At 42.1% G+C, this 24,567-nt stretch overlaps 1 protein-coding gene across 3 annotated transcripts in view; it reads right to left on the bottom strand.

The window, feature by feature from the left end:
- The window catches only part of phkb (phosphorylase kinase, beta), a 349,249-nt gene that overhangs the window by 70,416 nt on the left and 254,266 nt on the right, over nucleotides 1–24,567 (bottom strand). For all 3 annotated transcript variants that reach the window (XM_087995880.1, XM_043706918.2, XM_087995881.1), the window contains 2 exons: nucleotides 2,126–2,181; nucleotides 1,808–1,901 (listed from right to left, as the gene is read on the bottom strand). In XM_087995880.1, the coding sequence (XP_087852006.1) occupies nucleotides 1,808–1,901; nucleotides 2,126–2,181 (150 nt within the window). The remainder of the gene's footprint in view (nucleotides 1–1,807; nucleotides 1,902–2,125; nucleotides 2,182–24,567) is intronic.

Here is a 24,567-nt window from a genome sequence, read left to right as displayed (position 1 = left end):
TCTCTTATGAGGAACAATTGAACAGTTTAAGTCAATACTGGCTGGAGTTTAGAAGGATAAGAGGAGATCTAATGAGGTTATGTAAGATGCTAAACAGGATTGACAAAGAAGATGCAGAGAGGACAATTCCACATATGGAAAAATCTGGAATGAGGGATTATGGCTTTAGGCTAAGGGGTGGCAGATTTAAAACAGAGTTGAAGAGTAATTACTTCTCTCAAAGGTTCAAGAATCTGTGGAATTCAGTACCTCATAGTCCAGTGGATAGTGGTACATTGAATACATTTGATGAGGAGAAGACAGACTTTTAATTAGTAATGGGTTAAAGGGTTATGGGGAATCACAGGGAAGTAGAGTTCAGGTTAAGATGAGACCAGCCATGATCCTATTAAATGGGGGAGCAGACTCAACAGGCTGAATTGCCTAACTCCTGGTTTTAGTTCCTATGTTCTAACCCTTCTACCAATTATTTAAAGTCTATGCCCCTCACAATGGATCCCTCTTCAAATTAAGCAGGTCCTGTTCACTCGGACTATCCAGGACTCTCACAACCTTGTATCCCTCAATCAAATCTCCCGTTAAACCTCCTCTGTTGCTAGGGAAACTACCCAACCTGTCCAATCTTTCCTCATAGGTTCAATTTTCTAGATCTGATAAAATCCTCATACATACCTATAGCCTCTCCAATTAAACACATCCTTTCTGTAATGTGACAAGAATCGCATGCAGGACTCAAGTTCTAGTGTAATTATTGTTTTGTATAACTGTAACATAGCCAGCTCACTTTTGTATATTATGCCTTGGCTATTAAAGGACAGTATTCCATTATACTTTTTAAACACCTTCGCAATCTGCTGTGGACATTCATTCCAAGGTTCATCAATTCTGCGGGAGCAGGAGTGTCTGCCCTCTCGAGGTGTTGCTACCTTGCCATCTGCACCTCAAGAAGGGTAAACCCTATTATTCACGTTTCCAGCAGCACCATTTCTTTCTATTGTTTACATGACATTAGACTGTGACATAGCACATCCACCTAGTGGTGACATTCACTATGAACACAGCCTAGCAACAAGCTACTGAAGTTACCTTATTCAACAAAGAGACCCAGATCAACAGGACAATAAAGAAACAGATCAATAATGCATCTTACATTGCCTGTTTAAAGATCTACCTAACTTGGCTATAAAAATATACTTAAAGAAAACAAGTGAAGTATTGTTCAGTCTTGGTGTTATACTCGAAGAAGCCTACTGTTGAAGCTGAGGTGGAGTTCAAAAAAACAAAAGAGTTAAAGGAAGTCTGATCATGTTGAAAGAGGATTGTCTATTGCGCCCCTCTGTCTTGATTTCAGCACACTGAAACTATAACTTTATATCTCACAGCTTACAGCTAAAATTTGCTTTTCAAACCTTGTGACGTAAATCAGTTTTACATAATTGAAATTACATTTTTCATGTAGATTATCTCATTGGCATTCAGCACAAATTGGAGACTACTTTAACACATAATTTATGTATTTTTAAAAAGATATTAGGCCAAACGTTGTGAAATGAAACAAATACAGAGCATTTGTTTAAATTAACCTTTGCAAAAATTATAGTAGTAGCAATTTGATGCCAATGATTATTACTACTTTTGTTGAATCAGAACACAGCTGCCATTTATCACGATTCTCATGAGGTAAAGCGAGGAGTCTCAATTGCACTGCAGAACAACTACATTTCTATACATAACTGAACATCTTCACTGTTCTCCAATAGCAGGTAGCTGTCCGAACGCAATCTGCTTTACAATAAATATTATTTACCTTTGCAAGCTCTTGTTGGGGCCATATCTGTATTGGTTCTACTTGCTGTGGTGTTTGCGTTTGTATTCCATATGTGTTGAGAAATACTTGCAGGCTACAAGCACACAATGCTCAGTTTTTAACATTACAACATATGCTAGTAAAAGTCTTGCAAGATGCAATACCTGAATTTTTGATGCAAGTTAACAATGTTGAAGGCACAAGTTATGAACGAATTAGTTTTCTCAGTTTGTCAGTTGTATAACCTCTTGGCAAAAGAACAAATAAATACAGTACATGAGGCACAAACTTATAACAATCTGTCTAATGAGCACATACCGCTGACTTTCAGCAATCAGGGCCACGTGAACCACCACATCATTTTCTGCAAGACCCTGAAAGTCAACAAAAATGGATAAATGTCAAATACAATACAAATTATGAATACATACTATAAACATTGAAATAGAAGTAAATTTAGTAAAAAAGAGCAAAATACATTGATGAGCCTTACTGCTGATATATCTAATATTTTGCAATCAATGTAGTTTTGCTGAGAAAGCGATGCGACACTGGATAGCTAAAACCCATTAATTCAATCAGTACCCAAAGGGGTTGAATGTCAACGCTGTTTAGTATGATGCATAACTTGTTTGGTGCAATACATTCTCCTACGCTATCAGTAAACTTCAATGGTAGGGTTCTGTTTCTAATGGTCCGAAGCAAAAAAACATATTTGTGATATATTATACATTATTCAGCAGATTTTACTGCAGCATTAGAGATAAAGGTGCAGCATTTCAGGAATTAAATTTGCATCATACAGAAATTATATCAGTGATACCGAAGAAACTTTGTTGGTAAACAATCACTCAAAAATAAAATAATTATAATTAATACTCGACATAATACTCTAGACAATACTGTTTTTGCAATAACACAAACATCCGACAAACAATACCAGAGCTTAAAAATGTGTTGCTGGAAAAGCGCAGCAGGTCAGGCAGCATCAAAGGAGAAGGAGAATCGACGTTTCGGGCATAACTCCTTCTTCAGGAATGAGGAGGGTATGCCAAGCAGGCTTGCCCCTCTCTGAGGATGAAAGATCAGTCCTCAGCAGAGGTCTCACCTTCGTTCCCACACGTTCTCGGGTCAATGAATTCAATACACGGAGTGACATCGAACAATTCTTCCGCCGCCTTCGCCTCCGTGCCTTCTTCTTCAATCAAGACCTTGCCCCTCTCTGAGGATGAAAGATCAGTCCTCAGCAGAGGTCTCACCTTCGTTGCCACATGTTCTCGGGTCAATGAATTCAATACACGGAGTGACATTGAACAATTCTTCCGCCGCCTTCGCCTCCGTGCCTTCTTCTTCAATCAAGACTCTCGCCCACCCTCTGACGACCCCTTCTCCCACCTCCAACACACCCCGTCCACCTGGACACCCCGTGCTGGCCTCCTACCTGCCCTCAACCTCTTCATAGCAAACTGCCGCCGCGATATTAACCGCTACCTGAACTCCCACACCCCTCCCACCCACTCCAACCTCTCACCCTCGGAACGCGCAGCCCTCCACTCCCTCCGTTCCAACCCCAACCTCACCATCAAACCAGCTGACAAGGGAGGCGCAGTAGTAGTTTGGCGCACTGACCTTTACACCGCTGAGGCCAAACGCCAGCTCGCAGATACCTCCTCCTACCGTCCCCTTGACCATGACCCCACCCCCCACCACCAAACCATCATCTCCCAGACCATCCATAACCTCATCACCTCAGGGGACCTCCCATCCACCGCCTCCAACCTCATAGTCCCACAACCCCGCACCGCCCGTTTCTACCTCCTGCCCAAAATCCACAAACCTGACTGCCCCGGACGACCCATCGTCTCAGCCTGCTCCTGCCCAACCGAACTCATCTCGGCATACCTCGACACGGTCCTGTCCCCATTAGTCCAAGAACTCCCCACCTACGTTCGTGACACCACCCACGCCCTCCACCTCCTCCAGGATTTCCGCTTCCCCGGTCCCCAACGCCTCATCTTCACCATGGACATCCAGTCCCTGTACACCTCCATCTCCCATTACGAAGAACTCAAAGCACTCCGCTTCTTCCTTTCCCGCCGTACCACCCAGTACCCTTCCACCGACACCCTCCTTCGACTGACCGAACTGGTCCTCACCCTGAACAACTTTTCTTTCCAATCCTCCCACTTTCTCCAAACAAAAGGAGTAGCCATGGGCACCCGCATGGGCCCCAACTATGCCTGCCTCTTCGTAGGGTATGTGGAACAATCCATCTTCCGCAACTACACTGGCCCCACCTCCCATCTTTTCCTTCGCTACATTGATGACTGTATCGGCGCTACCTCGTGCTCCCACGAGGAGGTTGAACAGTTCATCCACTACACTAACACCTTCCACCCCGACCTCAAATTCACCTGGACAGTCTCGGACTCCTCCCTCCCCTTCCTAGACCTTTCTGTTTCTATCTCAGACGACCGAATCAACACGGACATCTACTACAAACCAACCGACTCCCACAGCTACCTGGACTACACCTCCTCCCATCCTGCCCCCTGTAAAAACGCCATCCCATTCTCTCAATTCCTTCGTCTCCGCCGCATCTGCTCCCAGGAGGACCAGTTCAAAATACGTACAACACAGATGGCCTCCTTCTTCAAGGACCGCAATTTCCCCCCCGACGTGGTCGACGGTGCCCTCCACCGCATCTCCTCCATTCCCGCTCCTCCGCCCTTGAGCCCCGCCCCTCCAACCGCCACCAGGACAGAACCCCACTGGTCCTCACCTACCACCCCACCAATCTCCATGTACAGCGCATCATCCGCCGTCACTTCCGCCACCTCCAAACAGACCCCAGCACCAAGGATATATTTCCCTCCCCTCCCCTATCAGCTTTCCGTAGAGACCACTCCCTCCGCGACTCCCTTGTCAGATCCACACCCCCCACCGACCCAACCTCCACTCCCGGCACCTTCCCTTGCAACCGCAGGAGGTGCAACACTTGCGCCCACACCTCCCCCCTCACTTCTCTCCAAGGCCCCAAAGGAAACTTCCATATCCGCCACAGATTCACCTGCACCTCCACCCACATCATCTACTGCATCCGCTGCAGCCGGTGTGGCCTCCTCTATATTGGGGAGACAGGCCGCCTACTTGCGGAGCGATTCAGAGAGCACCTCTGGGCCACCCGGACGAACCAACCCAACCACCCTGTAGCACAGCATTTCAACTCCCCCTCCCACTCCACCGAGGATATGCAGGTCATTGGACTCATCCACCGCCAAACCACAACAACGCGACGGTCGGAGGAGGAGCGTCTTATCTTCCGACTGGGAACCCTCCAACCACAGGGGATGAACTTGGACTTCACCAGTTTCTTCATCCCCCCTCCCCCCACCTTGTCTCAGCCGAATCCCTCCAGCCCGGCACCGCCTTCCTGACCTGCAGTCTTCTTCTTGACCTCTCCGCCTCCATCCTACTCCGACCTATCACCCTCACCTTGACCTCTTTCCATCTATCACATTTCCAACGCCCCTCCTCCAAGTCCCTCCTCCCTACCTTTTATCTTCTCCTGCTGAACACTCTCTGCTCATTCCTGAGGAAGGGCCTGTGCCCGAAACGTCGAATCTCCTGTTCCCTGGATGCTGCCTGACCTGCTGTGCTGTTCCAGCAATAAAGTTTCAACTTTGATCTCCAGCATCTGCAGACCTCACTTTCTCCTCCAAGCAGGCTAAGACAAAAGGTAGGGAGGAGGGACTTGGGAGAGGGGCGTTGGGAAGGCGATGGTGGAAGGAGGTTAAGGTGAGGGTGATAGGCCAGAGAGGGGGTGGGGGCGGAGAGGTCGGGAAGAAGATTGCAGGTCAAGAAGGCATTGCTGAGTCTGATGGTTGGGACTGAGAAAAGGTTGGGGGGGGGGGGGAGAGGGGAACTGAGGAAGCTGGAGAAATCTGCATTCATCCCTTGTGGTTGGAGGATTCCTAGGCGGAAGATGAGTCGCTCTTCCTCCAGGCGTCGTGTTGCCATGGTCTGGCGATGGAGGAGGCCAAGGACCTGCATGTCGTTGGCAGAGTGGGAGGGGGAGTTAGAGTGTTCAGCCACAGGGCGTTTGGGTTGGTTGGTGCAGGTGTCCCAGAAGTGTTCTCTGAAATGTTCCGCAAATGGGCGCCAGTCTCCCCAATGTATAGGAGGCCACATCGGGTGCAGCGGATGCAGTAAATGATATGTATGGAGGTGCAGGTGAATGTCTGATGGATATTGAAGGATCCCTTGGGGCCTTGGAGGGAAGTGAGGGGTGAGGTGTGGGCGCAAGTTTTGCATTTTTTGCGGTTGCAGGGGAAGGTGCTGGGAGTGGAGGTTGGGTTGGTGGGGGGTGTGGAAGTGGAGGAGATGTGGTGGAGAGCATCGTCAATCATGTCTGAGGGGAAATTGCGATCTTTGAAGAAGGAGGCCATCTGGATTGTTCGGTATTGGAATTAGTCCTCCATCTGCAATTTCCCCTCAGACATGATTGACGATGCTCTCCACCGCATCTCCTCCACTTCCCGCTCCTTTGCCCATGAACCCCGCCCCTCCAATCGCCACCAGGACAGAACCCCACCAGTCCTCACCTACCACCCCACCAACCTCCGGATACATCGGATCATCCTTCGTCATTTCCGCCAGCTCCAAACGGACCCCACCACCAAGGATATATTTCCCTCCCCACCCCTATCAGCGTTCCGGAAAGACTACTCCCTTCGTGACTCCCTTGTCAGATCCACACCCCCCACCAACCCAACCTCCACTCCCGGCACCTTCCCCTGCAACCGCAAAAAATGCAAAACTTGCGCCCACACCTCCCCCCTCACTTCCCTCCAAGGCCCCAAGGGATCCTTCAATATACTTCAGAAATTCACCTGCACTCCACACATCATTTACTGCACCCGATGTGGCCTCCTATACATTGGGGAGACAGGCCGCCTACTTGCGGAACATTTCAGAGAACACCTCTGGGACACCTGCATCAACCAACCCAACCGCCCCGTGGCTGAACACTTTAACTCCCCCTCCCTTTCCGCCAAGGACATGCAGGTCCTTGGCCTCCTCCATCGCCAGACCATGGCAATACGACGCCTGGAGGAAGAGCGACTCATCTTCCGCCTAGGAATCCTCCAACCACAAGGGATGAATGCAGATTTCTCCAGCTTCCTCATTTCCCCTCCCCCCACCTTTTCTCAGTCCCAGCCCTCCGACTCAGCACCGCCTTCTTGACCTGCAATCTTCTTCCTGACCTCTCCGCCCCCACCCCCTCTCAGGCCTATCACCCTCGCCTTAACCTGCTTCCACCTATCGCATTCCCAACACCCCTCCCCCAAGTCCCTCCTCCCTACCTTTTATCTTAGCCTACTTGGCACACTCTCCTCATTGCTGAAGAAGGGCTTATGCCTGAAACGTCGATTCTTCTTCTCCTTTGATGCTGCCTGACCTGCTGCGCTTTTCCAGCAACACATTTTTAAGCTCTGATCCCCAGCACCTGCAGTCCTCACTTTCTCCTAGACAAACAATACCATCCAGCCATCCAAATTCCTGCAGAAAAATTTATTATTTAGAATGGGAAGAAGAGGCTGTCTCTTTGGCTCATATTTGTAATGTTTTAATAAATCCACAGAACTAGAAGACACCATCTGAAAACAGCTTGTACACATGTGGACACTTATTTGGCTAGAGGGGAGGGGAATAAAAAAATGCTTTCTAAACGAGTGCTGTACAATATCTAATGTATTTCTGCTCGACCCTGCGGAAACAAATAGCAATAGCACCCAACACAGAAGGCGGAGTTAAACAAACGTCCTAAACATTTATTCAGCAGCTTCTTGCAGTCCTTACAAAGACTTTTCCTAAGGACACCATGGAACTGGACAATTTTTTGGAATTTGGATGATGCATGCTTCACTTAACTCATCAAGCATTTCATATAACAGTCTTATTACGACTAGAGTTGAGATTGTGGTGCTGGAATTTTTGCTATAAATTCTGTGCCTTACAATTGTGTCCTCCACAACCACCTGATGAAGGAGCAGCACTCTGAAAGCTAGTGTGCTTCCAGTTAAATCTGTTGGACTATAACCTGGTTTTGCGTGATTTTTAACTTTGTACACCCCAGTCCAACACTGGCACCTCCAAATCCAACTCTGGCAACATTCTTGTCAATCTTTTCTGAACCCTTTCAAGTTTCACAACATCTTTCCAAAAGGAGACCAGAATTGCACGCAATATTCCAAAGGTGGTCTAACCAATGTACAGCTGCAACATGACCTCCCAACTCCTGTACTCAATACTCTGACCAACAAAAGAAAGCATACGAAATGCCTTCTTCACTATCTTATCTACCTGTAACTCCACTTTCAAGGAGCTATGAACCTGCATTTCAAGGTCTCTTTGTTCAGCAACACTCCCTAGGATGTTACCATTAAGTGTATAAGTTCTCACTAGATCTTCTGACATTTGGTGCAAGTGCATTCATGGTAGAATTAGGGGAAATTACTTTTGAAGATTGAGAAGGTCTGTCCCTCATACAGTTAAAAGATTTAGTGAAACAATTAGGATTAGATTGTCACTCGAATGCTAGAAAACCAGAAATTTTAAAAGGCCTGAACAAAGGTTTACAGGTGGAAATTGAAGATAATGAAACTGATAGCATAGCAGTAAAGATTAAATTTGGAGTAGCAGAAATTAGAATGGTAAGAACAAGAAAAGGAAAAGAGAGTGATAATAAAAAGAGAAGAGACCAATGGGAAGGGAGGAAAGAGCAATTTTCAAAACATAGTAGGAAAAGGAGTTTCAGCTAAAACAACCTCAGTTGAAAAGCAGGAACTTTACTGCATCACATAAAGAAAGTGCTGTCACAGACTGAAGGTGGTGACAACTCAACTTGTTCATTTAACTCTAAAGTTTGCATAACCAGAAATAGAACCTTTCTTTCTCTCTTTCAAGTGGGAAGAGACAAATGACTCTATGATAAGAAAAGCAAAAGCAGTGAAAGTGGCCAGTTCAACATTAGTTATTGTTACTGCAGAGTAGGCTTTTGAAAAAATTTCATAAGGTTTACTGAGAGTTACTGGGATTTTGAATCCAAAGGAAGGGTGGCCACGTTTCCTTAGGGTGAGGTGAGCAAGCCTGTAGTGATATTGAGAAATTCTGGGGCTTCCAAAACTACACTGCTGGGAAAGGCATGATCTTCCTACCAATTCATGCAGTAAGTGTTAAGGTTGTGGCAAAGTGGTTGAATGAGAGCAATGCCATTCTCCTTATTGGTTGCATCTGGTATGTGACTTTATCTGGAGTGGGATCAGTGACCGTGAGAATTATTCCCACTTTCTCTACAGACAGGTTTGATCAGTTAATTTGTTAATTTCTCCTTCAAATCCTCCCACTTCCTCCAGACCAAAGGGGTAGCCATGGGCACCCGTATGGTCCCCAGCTATGCCTGTCTCTTTGTCGGCTACATAGAGCAGTCCACCTTCTGTAATTACACCGGCACCACTCGCCACCTCTTCCTCCGCTACATTGATGACTGCATCGGTGCCATCTTGTGCTCATGAGGAGATTGAACAGTTCGTCAACTTCACCAACATATTCCATCCCGATCTTAAGTTCACCTGAACCATCTCTGACACCTCCCTCCCCTTCCTGGACCTCTCCATCTCCATCAATGACGACCGACTTGACACTGACAATTTTTACAAACCCACCGACTCCCACAGCTACCTAGATTATACCTCTTCCCACCCTACCTCCTCCAAAAATGCCATCCCGTATTCCCAATTCCTGTGCCTCTGTTGTATCTGCTCCCAAGGGGACCAGTTCCACCACAGAATACACCAGATGGCCTCCTTCTTTAAAGACCGCAATTTCCCCTCCCACGTAGTTGAAGATGCCCTCCAACACGTCTCATTCACATCCCACACCTCCGCCCTCAAATCCCACCCCTTCAACCGTAACAAGGACAGAACCCCTCTGGTCCTCACTTTCCACCCTACCAACCTTCGCATAAACCGCATCATCCGCCGACATTTCCGTCACCTCCAAACAGACCCCACCACCAGGGATATATTTCCCTCCCCATCCCTTTCCGCAAAGACCATTCCCTCAGTGACTACCTGGTCAGGTCCACGCCCCCCAACAACCTACGGTCCCACACTGGCACCTTCCCCTGCCACCGCCAGAATTGTAAAACCTGCGCCCACACCTCCCCTCTCACCACCATCCAAGGCCCCAAAGGAGTCTTCCACATCCATCAAAGTTTCACCTTCACTTCCACACGTCATTTATTGTATCTGTTGCTCCCGATGCGGTCTCCTCTACTTTGGGGAGATTGGACGTCTTCTCGCAGAGCGCTCTAGGGAACATCTCTGGGACACCCGCACAAATCAACCCCATCGCCCCGTGGCCCAACATTTAAACTCCCCCTTCCACTCTGCCGAAGACATGCAGATCCTGGGCCTCCTCCACCGCCGCTCCCTCACCACCCGACGCCTGGAGGAAGAACGCCTCATCTTCAGCCTTGGAACACTTCAACCCCAGGGTATCAATGTGGACTTCACCAGATTCCTCATTTCCTCTGCCCCCACCTTACCCCAGTTCCAACCTTCCAGTTCAGCACCATCCTCATGATCTATCCTACCTGCCAATCTTCCTTCTCACCTATCCCTCCACCCTCCTCTCTAACCTATCACCTTCATCCCCACCCCTATCCGCCCATTGTACTCTTTGCTACCTTCTCTTCCCCCCCCCCCCCACCACCCCCACCATTTATCTCTCCACCCTGGAGGCTCTCTGCCTTCAGTCCTGATGAAAGGCTTTTGCCCGAAACATCGATTTTCCTACTCCTCGGATGCTGCCTGATGTGCTGTGCTTTTCCAACACCATTCTAATCTAGACATCAGTACATGAGAAAACCAAGACTGCATCAGCCAGCATTTTTATTAGCCCCAGCTCCACAAGGATGTAGTAATGTTTGCAGAACTATCCACATCTGCCAGATTATGGGAAAACCCAAAGCAACAGTAAGACCTGTATTTATCATGCCTGTGCCAGTCTTTAGGGAATTATTTGACAAGTTGTTAGTAGACTGTGTGAGACCCCTGCTCAAAACAAAAGGGGACTACCTTCCCATCATAGACATGGATACCCATTTCTTCCAGGCTTCTTCTGAGAATCATTTATGGCATACTGGCCACCTAAAGTGTGCTAGCAGTCATTTCAGTAAGTATTTGCTTGAGCATAAATCATAAGACAGCAATCAGCACACATATTCCAAATCTACCCTATAATTCAATGTCACCTATTGCTTGAGGAAATGTTATGCACATTTATCCTTGATCCACAAAAGCAATTCAACAACATTCTATAGCATTTTTACTTATAGTTCCACCATCCAACCCAAACCAGTTAGTTGCTAGAAAAACAAATTTTTTAAGTCACAACTATTAATGTCACAATATTTGCATTTTGTTTAAAAGCTATGAAATGAACGGTAAAACCTGGGACAGAACTTTAGGAAGTAGCTGTCAATGCAAAGGATTTCCTCAAGTAACTTATTGAGTAGAGCCATAATCACAAAGTCATAGAGCATTGAAAGCAACCCTTCGGTCCAACCAGTCCATGCCAAACATAATCCCAAACTAAATTAATTCCACCTGCCTGTGCTTGGCCCATATCCGTTCCAACATTTCTTATTCACGTATTTATTGAAATGTATTTTAATTGTTGTAAATGTACCCGCTCCACCACTTCCTCTTGAAGTTAATTCCATACACAAACCATTCTGTGTAAAAAAGTTGTCCCTTGTGTCTTTTTAAAATCTTTCTGCTCCAACCTTAAAAATATTCCCCTAGTCTTGAAATCTCCCACCCAAGGGAGAAGACATCTGCCATTCACCTTATCTATTCTCCTCATAATTTTGAGTAGCATTCGAAGAATTTATTACCTTATTAAAATGACGAATAAAAGCAGAAACTACATGTGCACATCTGTGACGAAGCTCACTGAAGGGCCCTAAAATCCTAAAGCTACCTGAGTAAGAAATGTAAATGCTGATGGCGATTTCCAAATCTCCAGTACAAAATTAATGTCCAATTTGGGTAACTAGGCAATTAAAAATTGCATCACTGTGTTGTCTCCAGGCAACTCAATAATAAGGAAGGGCAATGATCAATGAGAAAATGTGTTTCTATCAGTCGATTTTATCAGCTCCATCAGAAGCCATCACTTTTCTTAACCCTAAGCTGAAACAGATATTCAATCAAGTTTTCTTTTGAATGAAGAAAACTTGACCAAATTACTATGTTTAGACCATACTGCAAATTTTATTAATAAGATAAATAAAGCAATAACCAATTCAAATATATACTGTATATAGTCAGATTCAATAACTAAACTGTCATTTTCGAATTTCAGGCACATACTATAATAAAGAAGTTAAATGGCATGCACGCATTTGTTGCAAAGGCATTAGAGTAGGAGAGTAAAGATGTTTGACTACAGTTGTACACTGCATTGGTGAGGATACACCTGGAGTAATGTGTGCAGTTTTAATTTCCTTATCTAAAAAAGATCATACTTGCCCTTGAAGGTGTGTCGCAGAAGTTCATTACATGAATTTCTGGGATGAAAGGCTATTCCCCAGATTTAGAATGCGAGGTATCACTCAAAAAAAAATCTTAGCAGATTTTAGATTAGATTAGATTAGATTTCCTACAGTATGGAAACAGGCCCTTCAGCACAACCAATCTACATCGACCTTCCGAAGAGTAACCCACCCAGACCCATTTCTCCTTGACTAATGCACTGAACACTATAGGCAATTTAGCATGGCCAATTCACCTGACCTACACATCTTTGGACTGTGGGAGGAAACCCATGCAGACACGGGGAGAACATGCAAACTCCACACATACAGTCACCCGAGGCTTTAATGGAACCTGGGACCCTGGTGCTGTGAGGCAGCAGTGCTAACCACTGAGCCACCATGCCACCCCACTGAGAAATTGTTTTCCTGGTTGAGGTATCTAAAACATGGGGTCAATAGTGCCATAACAAGGGTTAGGCCATTTAAAACTAAAATTAACAGAATCCATTTAATTAAAAAGATTATCAATCTTTGAAATTTGCTTCTGCAGAGAACTGTTGAGATTCACTTGGTGAGTAAATTCAATCACAGGTTGATTGATTTTTGGGAATTAATGAATATGCATATAAACATGGGAAGATGGAAGGGAGGTAGAAGATCAACCATGATCTTACTTCATTGCAAAGCAAATTTGAAGTAATAAATGGCCTCCTCTTGCTCCTATTTCTTACATTCTTAGAAGCTTTTCAGTAATGGAACTCTAAGGTTGTGACCATGGCCAGATGAGAGGCTACTAACCACATCACTCTTTCTCAGAGTGCAGTCTGTGCTTAACAAATGTTTGCCAATTCTTGGAAGTCAGTTCATTCATCTTCTCTTCACTACTACTAGCCTTTTATCATAGTGTAGCAAAAGATGACGCAGGTCTATCTTGCTCCAGCGTGGCAGTGGGGGCAAGGTCAAGCCCCTGTGATGAATGCAAGCCCAGCATCGGCTTGGTGCTTATTGACAGCAATGCTGAATTGTTAACTATGTTTCTTTGTTTTTCTACTTTTTTTTTAGTAAGAAGGACTGTAATGTTTAACTTTTTAAACTTTGTTTTCATTATTTTTCTGCTTTGTACCAAAATTCTGTACCTAGGTACTTTTGTGCCTAAGATGTCTCCTTAAGTGGTGACCTGTAAATTTCTCACTGTGCTCACATGAGTACATGTGACAATAAACCTAATGCACCTCTGCAAGAGAGGTACAGGAGCAACAATAATGATACAAATCACATCAGTAGCAACACCAGATATCTTCACCTCACCTCAATACTGCTCGACAGAGCAGAAGACAGTTACAGTGATCCAGCTCCAAGGAGGTAGGCCACAACAGAGGAACCATTGGCGGACGATCGACTCTCTCAATGTATGTAAAGGTCAACATATCAAGTGGCTCAGAGTTTCAAGGAAAGTTATTGCAAGAATCTGCAGCCTCCTGAAACAGGCCTATTTCCCAGTAAACCTGGTAAACATGCCAGTGAATATTAAACAGCCTGTCATTGGAGGACCATTCCCTTTCCCCTTTGGATATATGCCTCTATCGGAGGTTGCTTTCTCTCTTATCTTGTGAAGAGAGAAGGTAGAAAGTTATGAGCGTTAGAAATGGCTGTGTGGCAAATGTTTCCCAATCAGAGAATTGTATCTAACAGTAGATGTCTTATCTCACATTTGTATACATGGGCTGGATGACTGCAACCTGTGAATAACTGAAGGAACATGCTATTTGTTTTGATTGGCTAATCACAATGGCAAAGGGCCGTCAAATCTGGTGTTACAATGACATTGAAATTTATAGAGGATACTGGTCAATTGTGTGGTAAGCAAAACATCTTTTTGGATTGAAGGAGCATGCAGTTATTGGCAAAAACCTCTTGTGTAGACACCAGATAGCAGCAGCATAAAAACAATTCTTTAATCTGTTGTTCAAAATTTTAGCTCCTTTGTTTCTTTGTGATGTAATTTGAGCTAGACTAGATGTTTGCAAGATGACTGCAGATGCTGGAAACCAGATTCTGGATTAGTGGTGCTGGAAGAGCACAGCAGTTCAGGCAACATCAAGGAGCAGTAAAATCAACGTTTCGGGCAAAAGCCCTTGCCCGAAACGTCGATTTTACTGCTCCCCGGATGCTGCCTGAACTTCTGTGCTCTTCCAGCCCCACTAATCCAGAACCTAGATGTTTACTAGGTCTTAAGTGGAGCACTTACATAATTCTTGGTGTGCTAGTAACTACACAAACAATCTATTTAAAATAATCAGCCAAACCTGCTACATAACTCATATACACTTTCTAAAAAACAACATACATTAATATCCAGGAATCTGTTCTCTGCAAACAAAAGACTTACGTTTGAACCTTTTTTTGAACGATCCAGGATGTTGGGATGCCTATTGCATTTTTTTATTCAGTCACAGGATGTGGACTAGGCCAGCATTTATTCCCTATTCCTAATTGCTCAGAGCTCAGTTAAGCATCCACCATCAGATTAAAAAATAGAAACTGCTGGAAAAGCTCAGCTGGTCTGGCAGCATCTGTGGAGAGAAATCAGAGTTAATGTTAGCTCTGATTTCTATCCACAGATGCTGCTAGATCTGCTGAGCTTTTCCAACAATTTCTATTTTTGTCTCTGATTTATAGCATCTGCAGTTCTTTTGGAGTTTATTACAGGTGGCAGGTTTCCTTCCCTACAGAATAGGAGTGACCAGATGGGTTTTTCTGACAATTAACAATGATTTCATGGTCATTACTAGACCCTTAATCCAGAAACTCAGCTAATGTTCTGGAAACCCAGGTTCAAATCCTGACCATGACAGAGGGTGGAATTTGAATTCAATAACAAACCTGGATTTGACAGTCTAGTGATAATACCACCAGGCCATTGCCTCTTTTTTCTTCATGAAAGCAACAAAAATCAACAAGTCAACCAATCAGTATCCTTATTTGCCATGGTCTAAATCATTGTGATTTGTTGGAATTGTTGCACTTGTCCAAAAGTGCAAGATGAAATGTTCTGGCCGCATTATTTTTGCTAATACACAAATTATTATTTTTATGAATACTTTCCATTCGGTGATTAGACATTTTGAAAGGAAGCAATAATAATTTTTTCAGTTCACATGGCATGACAAGTGAATTAAAAATCTGATAATAAATTTAAAAATCATGACACCCTAATATTCTGATTCTGCCCTTAACAAAATGTCAACTAGCAAACCGTGAGCATCAGCAGCAGTATTGCATATACTCGACAAGCACTGTGCATTTGAATACTCCTGCGCATCTACAACTTGACCCCTTTATTAGATAGCTGGTATACTGATAGGGTCAGTGGCAGGAAAATACTACCTCCAACAACAGAGAATCTAATCATTGCCATTTAACGTCCCATTGCTATTACCATCGCTGAATTCATCATCATCATTAGAAGTTTATAGAACATAATAACTTTATCTCTTATTAATCCCAATATAATCACACTCACATAACACAAGGAACATTAAAAACTCTGCAGAAGTGATTTTTTTAAAGGGTAAAGAAAACATTGGTAAATAGTCTGAAAAACAAAAAGACTGAATCTGATGAATTCTCACAGTCCACTGCATTTCTTGTTGACAAAGTTGAATTGCTGACACCTGTAGACTAATGAAAAATATTTCAAGCAAACTTCGGCACTTATGGATAGAAAGTAGAAAAAAGTTAACTTCAATTTGCATGTAAACCAAGTTAGTTCCAAGTTTTGAAAAGTGATCTGAAAACCAGGAATGGTTGGTAGGCAATTATCAGCACAGAACCTGATAGTCTCTTCCAAAGCAAGGTTTTCCAAAAATTATATCCTTAAATCTATTCCTTATATCGCTAAAACCATTGCTTAGCTGTTTTTCCAAAGTCACTTGGCTTTCTGATTTGTAGGTAGATCACAGTTCATATTAAACTGTTGACTTCATTTCAAAAATGCCCATGAGTACTCTTCTCCCTTTAAAAAGAATTTAATCAAAGTGTCCAACCAGTTCAATACCTTCTCATTTTTCCACATTCACCAAAAATATAAATATGTAGAATACTATATAAATTAAAAGGCAGAATTCTTTGGATTGTGGATTTCCTACCCCACCAGCTAAAATGCTGCAGGGATCACATTACCGCTGATCATGGCAGCCCGACAGCTACTCAACAATCTGAGAAACATTACTTTGATAAATTAATTTGATTAGCTGGCAGTTCTGCAAGCTCAGTAGAACCAGTGGCAGCAATAGTGAGACTTAATGTTTCTTGGTGTTCAGGACAAGGCAAACTCACTTAGTTTCATGACTGGCGGTCAGTCCGTGGACAGGAGGGGAGTGGGTACCATGCCCAAAGTGGAAAGGGGGACCTTGAGGAGATGCCTCTTCTCCCTCCCACCTGAGGCCCCAGCAGAGTCTCCTGCTAGGTTGCCCACTGATCCCAAACTCCATCCGGCAGACACAAATTGGGGTCGGTCAGAAAGAAGCCCTTAATTGATCAATAATTTTCTACTAAAGGGTTTCAACTGGAGTAGTTTCCCAAGTAAAATTGCAAACAGTTTGGGGATTGGTGAGAGGGTTGCCATGATAATTTTATGGGCCCTGTCTGTAAACCTGCCGACAGAGGACCATAAAATTCTGGCCCAAGTCCTCATAATGTTTTGGCACCTAATGGTACATCATCACAACAGTAGAACTATCTATATACTGCAGATCAAAGCCATGTTTGAACATTTGTCTGATCTTCATATTCGGTTTATTGTAGCATGACATCAGATTACATGCATAATTGCTATAACTATAGCTAGCCCTGAGGGCTTTTTTTTTGCTGTACTATTACCATGCCAAAATCAGATGTTCTCTTTGCTATGCTCTGAAAACACAAACTTCGAAAGGCACTCAATTTTTGGGCACCATATAATCACCTTCTTTTTGGCTGCTAATTAATCTTTCCTCAATTGCATTTGTTCCAGTCACTGTACATTGTGAGGTTGCAACATTATGTTGTTTGAATAAAAGAAAAGCAGTGCATGCAAAAATAAACATAAATGCTGTCTAGAGTGCAGTTTGTTCAAACCTAAATATAGGTATGTGCTAGTGAAAAGGTTAAAGGTGCTCAGCTGACAACTGCTCAAGGTGTATGAATTGGTAGCAGCTTCAAAATCTCAATACTCACATATTATTATACAGACACATGAATTAGCAGAAGTTGGCCTGCTCTGGCATTCAATAAGATCATATCTGAGTGTGCCAAATTCTACATTCCTATCTATTCCTGATAACTTTTGATTCCCTTGTTGAACAAGAATCTATATTCAAGCATTCTTCCTCTTGAGGCAGAATTCTGTAATTGCACAACCCACAGAGAGAAAGAAAATCCTCCTTTATCCTAAAAGGGTGGCCTTTAATTTTGGACTTTTATTATTATATGCCCAATGGATTTTATTCTTGTCAAAATGATGGGATGACAGTAAAATTAAAGATTAGACTATATTTCAAAAATTTACTGATGGTTAGAATTTCAAATTTCTCCTTAAGTGATAATTATGCTTTTAATCTTTCCACAAGAAAAAAAACATTCCTTCTATACTCCAACAACAAACTGCATTTATATAGCAACTTTAAAATACTGAACTATCCTGATGCAGCTAAAAGAAGCATTACACAACAAAGTATGACACTTAAGAGAGATGGTTAAAAATTTGTTTAACATGGCAGGTTTTAAGGATTGTGAATGAGAAAAGCAAGGCAGACAGGCAGAGAGGTTCATGGAGGAATTTCAAAAGCTCATGGTGTAGGTAGCCAATATCACATCCACCAAATATGTAGCAATTAAAATTTGAAATGCACAAAAGACCAAAATTACAGCAGCTCAGAAATCTTAGAGGGTTGTGCAGCTGGAAGAGATGACAGAGATAAGGAGGGAAAAGGCTGTGGAAGATGTGAAAATATGGATGAGATTTTAAAAATCAAGGTATTGGTTAAGAATGTAGGTTAGCAGGCATGAAATAATTGTGAAAATCATTTAGTGAGAGACAGTGCACAGGCAGCAGTTTCAAAAAACATCAAACTTTCATAGTGTACAGGGTGTGACATTATATACCCACACAGGATTATAATTCATCTACTGTGTGCTTCAGCAGATTGAATGGCATTTCAAATCTGTTTGGCAAATACAACTAAGAAAATTAGGTATCATTTGTTAGGAACAGACCTAGAACTAATGGAACTTAATAATGGGGCAGCACGGTGGCTCCTTCCATGGCCTCAGTGGTTAGCACTGCAACCTCACAGCACCAGGGTCCCAGGTTCGATGCCAGCCTTGGGTGACTGTCTGTGTGGAGTTTGCACATTCTCCCTGTGTCTGCGTGGGTTTCCTCCCACAGTCCAAGGATGTGCAGGTCAGGTGAATTGACCATGCTAAATTGCCCATAGTGTGAGGTGCATCAGTCAGAGGGAAATGGGTCTAGGTGGGTTACTCTTTGGAGGGTCGCTGTGGACAGGTTGGGCCAAATGGCCTGTTTCTATACTGTAGGGAATCTAAAAAAAACTTAACTTAAGAACACTGTAGCCAAATTGGCACTGACTGCCATTAGAGGAGAAAGTGAGGACTGCAGATGCTGGAGATCAGAGCTGAAAATGTGTTGCTGGAAAAGCGCAGCGCTTTTCCAGCAACACATTTTCAGCACTGACTGCCATTATGCTCAAGGCTGGTGTCTGGTTGGATGTTGAATTGGTCAATCAAGGAAGGTCTGGTGCTAACCAGCCAACCACAGAAATGTTGATTGGAAAGAGAAAAAAACGGTTCTGATTGGGTTTTTGAGGGAGATGAGGAGTGATTTTGGGAAGCTCCTCGGCTGATTGTTCTGTTTTGCTCTCCAATTATCAAATTGTTGAGTGTTCTGACAAAAGAATCCCAGACTGTAAAAAATAAGTAAATATTCTGAGGAGTCTGTTGGAATTGTTCGTACTAACTGGTGACTTCAGAATTCAAGAAAGGTATACAGTCTATGCAACAACTCATTGTCCAAGGATTTCATGAAGACCAGGCATTCATCATTTGAAACTGTTTATTTGAACTGCATCCTTTTATTTTCTTTTTTGATTTACCTTCAACTGTATTGGTGTGCGAGTATATGTGTATGTGGTGGGTTATTATCAAAAATGAATGTGATAGATTGTGGTTATTCATTATATTACTTTGTTATTTACCCTCAATTTGCTAAATTTGCATTATTAACAATAGACCGTTATCTTTTTCTTTTAAGTTATAGCATTGTGTCCAAGATCTGATGTTTGTAAAGTTTGGTTAGGAACAATTAAGCAATTTGATGGTCATTAGATGTTTTACTTACACTTTTTTGCAAATTCAGTGATAGAGAGGCTGATTTGGTTTGGTTTGCTATTGGTGTCGTAACTCTAGGTTTTACTGAAACACAAAATGATACCGGATTCGGGATCCCCACCCTCCTCTAACTTATCTCTCCACGCTTCAGGCTCTCTGCCTTTATTCCTGATGAAGGGCTTTTGCCCGAAACGTCGATTTTGCCTGTCCTCGGATGCTGCCTGAATTGCTGTGCTCTTCCAGCACCACTGATCCAGAATATGGTTTCCAGCATCTGCAGTCATTGTTTTTACAAAATGATACCGATCAGTGCAACTGAAAGCACTTCTCCTCCACAAGTCAAGTCTCAGTGTTGCTATTGGTTTTCACATCTGACTTTGGAAAAGTTCCAAGTGCCCTAGAGATTTTTTCGACAGGTCCTTTTGCCTAAACGCTCATCAAAGTTAGCCACCAGAAGATGAAAACATTCAAAATCTTTATTGCTCCTCTTATGTAGTGGGCCTTAATGATCCACAGAACATCACGCAACATGTTCTCCAGAATCGTAATATTGGTGATGACCTGCCAGCCAAAAAGAGAAGCTTGCCTTGTGCACCAGCTTTGTTACAAAAATAGAAACATATTGTTATGTCATCTTCACAGGAAAGATCTTGTTAGCTGTGACAGTAGCCCATACACCAACAGATGATGGTCTACAATGCACTACAATATGTTAATTTGAATTTGATAGCACTCTCACTTGAGGAGACAGGATAAATAAACAATACATATGAATCATCAGTAAATATGTAAAGTCAGGCTGAGAAGAAGAAAGGCTACGGAGGGTAAAACATGGAAGGACATCAAGTGCATGTTAAAGTAGTCAAATCCAGAGGAAACAAATGCATACATGAGAATTTCCATAGTAGGTGAGCAGAGGCAAGGATGGTGGCATACATATTATAGAGGTCAAAATAGGCATTCTTCATGATGGTGAAAATGTATGTTTAAAAGTTCATCAAGGCTGTGAACAATCTGTCTTAGCATCAGAGAATTGCCAGGGAGAGTAATGGAGTTGGCAATTAGGAAATGGAATTTGCAGTGGGGAAGAAGTCATTCATACATCCCAGCACAAACGCGTTAAACGCACAGCAAAGTTAGCTAAAATTGGTGTAATGACTAAGGATAATTTGGTGCAACTTGCCATTTATACCATTTTAGGAAATTTTGACCCTCAAGCTGTATGTTCATTGTTTTGTGATATCACTTGATAAGTGCAATGTGGTCATGTCTTATTTTTGCAAAATTATTCTCTAATTAACTGCAGATTTTTTTGTAACACATGCATTATTTGAATTGACAAAATAGTTTGCGATCGAAGTTCAAAATCAAAATGGTAGCCAAAAAAAATCGAGGTACTGTATATCAGAAGGTATTAAATACAGGGAATTATGCATTCATCATAAAATATCAAATTCTTTGTAGTGTTAGCTAATCAACTACATACCTAAAGGAAGTATAGATGTAGAGATGTTTCATTGGTCAGCATAGTTGACCGATCAATCAAAATATTATGGCACATCAATGCATACATTGTTTTCCTACATTATCCACTTACTTCTTTTGGGACCACACAACAGAAACAAAAACTTTATAAGTGACCAAAAATAGCTGGAGAATCTATGCTCATTATTGTCTAGATCTAGCAAAATGAGAGCAGATTTGCCTTCATAGAGATCATATAGATTAGTCTAGGTTTATAAGATGAAAGAGATGATATATGGGCCAAACCAGTTGGTCAAAGTGTGCCACAGAATAATAGGCTGCAGGTACACTAACTTGATCTCACATGCTGAGTTATCAACTGAAAACCAATTATACTGCACAATTGTAAAGAAGGGTGATAGAGAGGTTAGATGCTTTCTTGCAGGAGATTGAGAAAAAAATTGGACATTGATGAATTTGTGATGGAATCTGTTGTTCGCATATACATCCCAATTAAAGAAATCACCTGCTATGGAGTAACTGAACTATGAGAAAGGAAATCATGCCTAGTCTTCAATGTTGACTTAAAAAAAACAAAGAAAAGGATAGAAAACACTTAAAAATGTTTATGGATGAGAATCAAAATCCTAAGTTTATATATAAACCATTGCTTTTAACTTCAGATTTCATATGGCTTCTTGGGATTATCAATTACTTTTGATGTAATCAACATTTAAAACATCAATTAACTAACTGTCTTCTGGCACATTCAGTTAGTGCAACCATAAATAATTTATTCTGAAATCTATTCAGCAAAATGTTCTTGCAAAACAACTGGCATTGCCCACCAGCATATTTAACACCAATCTGTTAGCCACCCTTTTGTAGCACACAGTAATTCTTCATCACCATCTTTCGCACAGCGGCACATGTCTTATCTGTACCAAAATATGAAATGTAGTGGCAACAGTAAATGCAAAATATACTTTGGAAATAAACATGTTATTTTGATGAAACAGACTTAAAAATTATAAACTGATTTGTTGATGTGCTTCCGCAGCCAAAATTTTACTAACTTACATTTGTACACATTCCACTGCAGAGGTTTTGAAACACAATAAATGATATAAAAGCCTTTAAGTGATTAACTAATTTTATATTAAATACAATGCTCATGGTACATGTTTTATTGAAAACCCTGGGGTAAACCTAAATTCTATGTCTAATTTTGTCACATTACTTGAAACACTAGTTTTGACCAACAGATTTGGGGTTCCAGCACTCATGCTTTACATTATGATGTGAAGCTCTGCACCTGCAGTGGAACAATACCTCACCCATAATTGTAACAAATCTGAGATACTGGAGAAGGAGAAAGCATCTTGGAATGTCAGTTAACAACCCCAATAGTAAAGAAAGTGCAGAAAAAGGGAGGGAGCCAGAATACAAGATTCCCCCTCCAATACCAAAGCCAAGGTCAGCTAAAAATCTGAACAAAAACATTATTCTTGTAGAGAATATTCATTGGTCAGTCATCAATTCCCTATATTGTTTGTATCTGTCTCTTTCCGTGTTTAGATTATCCCAACCTCCTTTTCTGTTTTCCCATAAGTATTATTTTTATTGCTCTCTCAGCTCCTTTATCTGGGGCTATTTATATCCCATTGCTCCAAATTTACATCACTTGAATACAGTTTTGGTCTCAACTGCATATGTGCAATGCCATGGAATATCAACCAGTAAATTTACCAAAATCCACTTGACTTATCCAGTATATAGACCATGTTCTAGTTAAGTTCACCTTAAACTCTGTTTTTTGGTGATTCCAGATGCTTCGCATTTCTAAAATTTTTTAAACTAACTTAGCTTATTTGAATTAGAATTGGAGTTTTAGAGTCTGTACCTGCTGTGCGCAGAAAATGTTTCAATTATGTGTAAGTCAATTACTTTGTTACACAGTATTTATTCAAAGTACAGCAGCACAACACAGGAGCTGTGAACCTCCATGCTACAGTACATAATACTCAATTTGTCAGAATAACTTGATTTTGTTGGTGGGTGTCACTGGCTATACCAGCATTCATTGCCCATCCCTAATTGTCCAGAGAGCAGTTAAGACTCAAACACATTGCCGTGGATCTGGAGTTACATGTAGGCCAGAGCAGGTAAGAGAAAGAGTCAAATGGGTTATGACAATCAATAGTTGCATGGCCATTAATGTTTTCCTTTCAGACTTGCACTGAATTCAAATATCACTACCTGCCATGGTGGGATTCAAACTCATGTCATCAGATAATTTAGTTGGTTTTTTGAATGACTAGTCTAGCACTCCTACACCACCACAGCGCCTTTTCAGAAGCAGTAAAGATGTGCTTTTCTGAAGAATAACTAAACGTTTGACTCATTAGACTAAGAACACACTTCTACAACCCTACTATTGAAGGACAAAACACAGTCTTATACGGTACAAGTCATTAGCCACATTGTGTTAATTATACCTAAGTTTTCATTATATAACAATACAGACAATGCAATAGGGTGTACAATTTTTCATACAGCTTTCTATTCAAGGAACCAGAAGAAACTATTTTTAAAAAGCCAAAAGAACTGTGGATGCTGTAAATTGGAAACAAAAACAGAAATTGTTGGAAAAGCTCAGCATGTCTGGCAGCATCTGTGGAGAGAAATCAGAGTTAACGTTTAAGATCTAGAAACCCTTCCCCAGAACAAACTATTTTTATATCATTAAGAAGTTGTTTCTTCCAGCAAAATGATTTTGTTGATCCACCTATCAAAAAGCAATTGGGAATAGGAATTTGAAAAAGCTTTACAATGACAACTCTTACTTTATTGGTGGTTACTTTACTAATGTCTTTCACCACACAATACAGCAGATTTAATATCAATCTAACAATAAACATATCATATTTTCCAAGATGACCTGCTCTGTTCTCTCTTCTTACCATCCAATCTGGGACTTCTTTGCTTTCCATTATATCATTCATCACTTGATAAGTCCTTATCATCAACCTCACTGCTCTGGACGTACCATCTTATTTTTCAGCTTCTTTAATCTATATCATTCCATCCATCAAATACATGCCACACAAGGCCAAAATCCAGGTCATTCCTCCCTACATTCCAACTGAAAGTGATGAAGAGTCAAACTGCAATTGTTCACTTTATCATTTGTATCCCTAGCTTGGATGTCTTTAAGATCCTAATGTTTTTGGCTGAAGTTTTACCATAGGAATTTAACAAAAACATTTCCTAAATAATATGCAAACATTTAATTTTTATTGGA

The sequence above is a fragment of the Chiloscyllium plagiosum genome, unplaced genomic scaffold (assembly GCF_037043375.1).
Source record: "Chiloscyllium plagiosum isolate Xiang-an unplaced genomic scaffold, Cpla_swu_hap1 HiC_scaffold_17, whole genome shotgun sequence".
Taxonomy (NCBI): Eukaryota; Metazoa; Chordata; class Chondrichthyes; order Orectolobiformes; family Hemiscylliidae; genus Chiloscyllium; species Chiloscyllium plagiosum.
The sequence above is the reverse complement of the archived record's forward strand: the minus strand, read 5'-3'. Positions and strand labels throughout refer to the sequence as shown.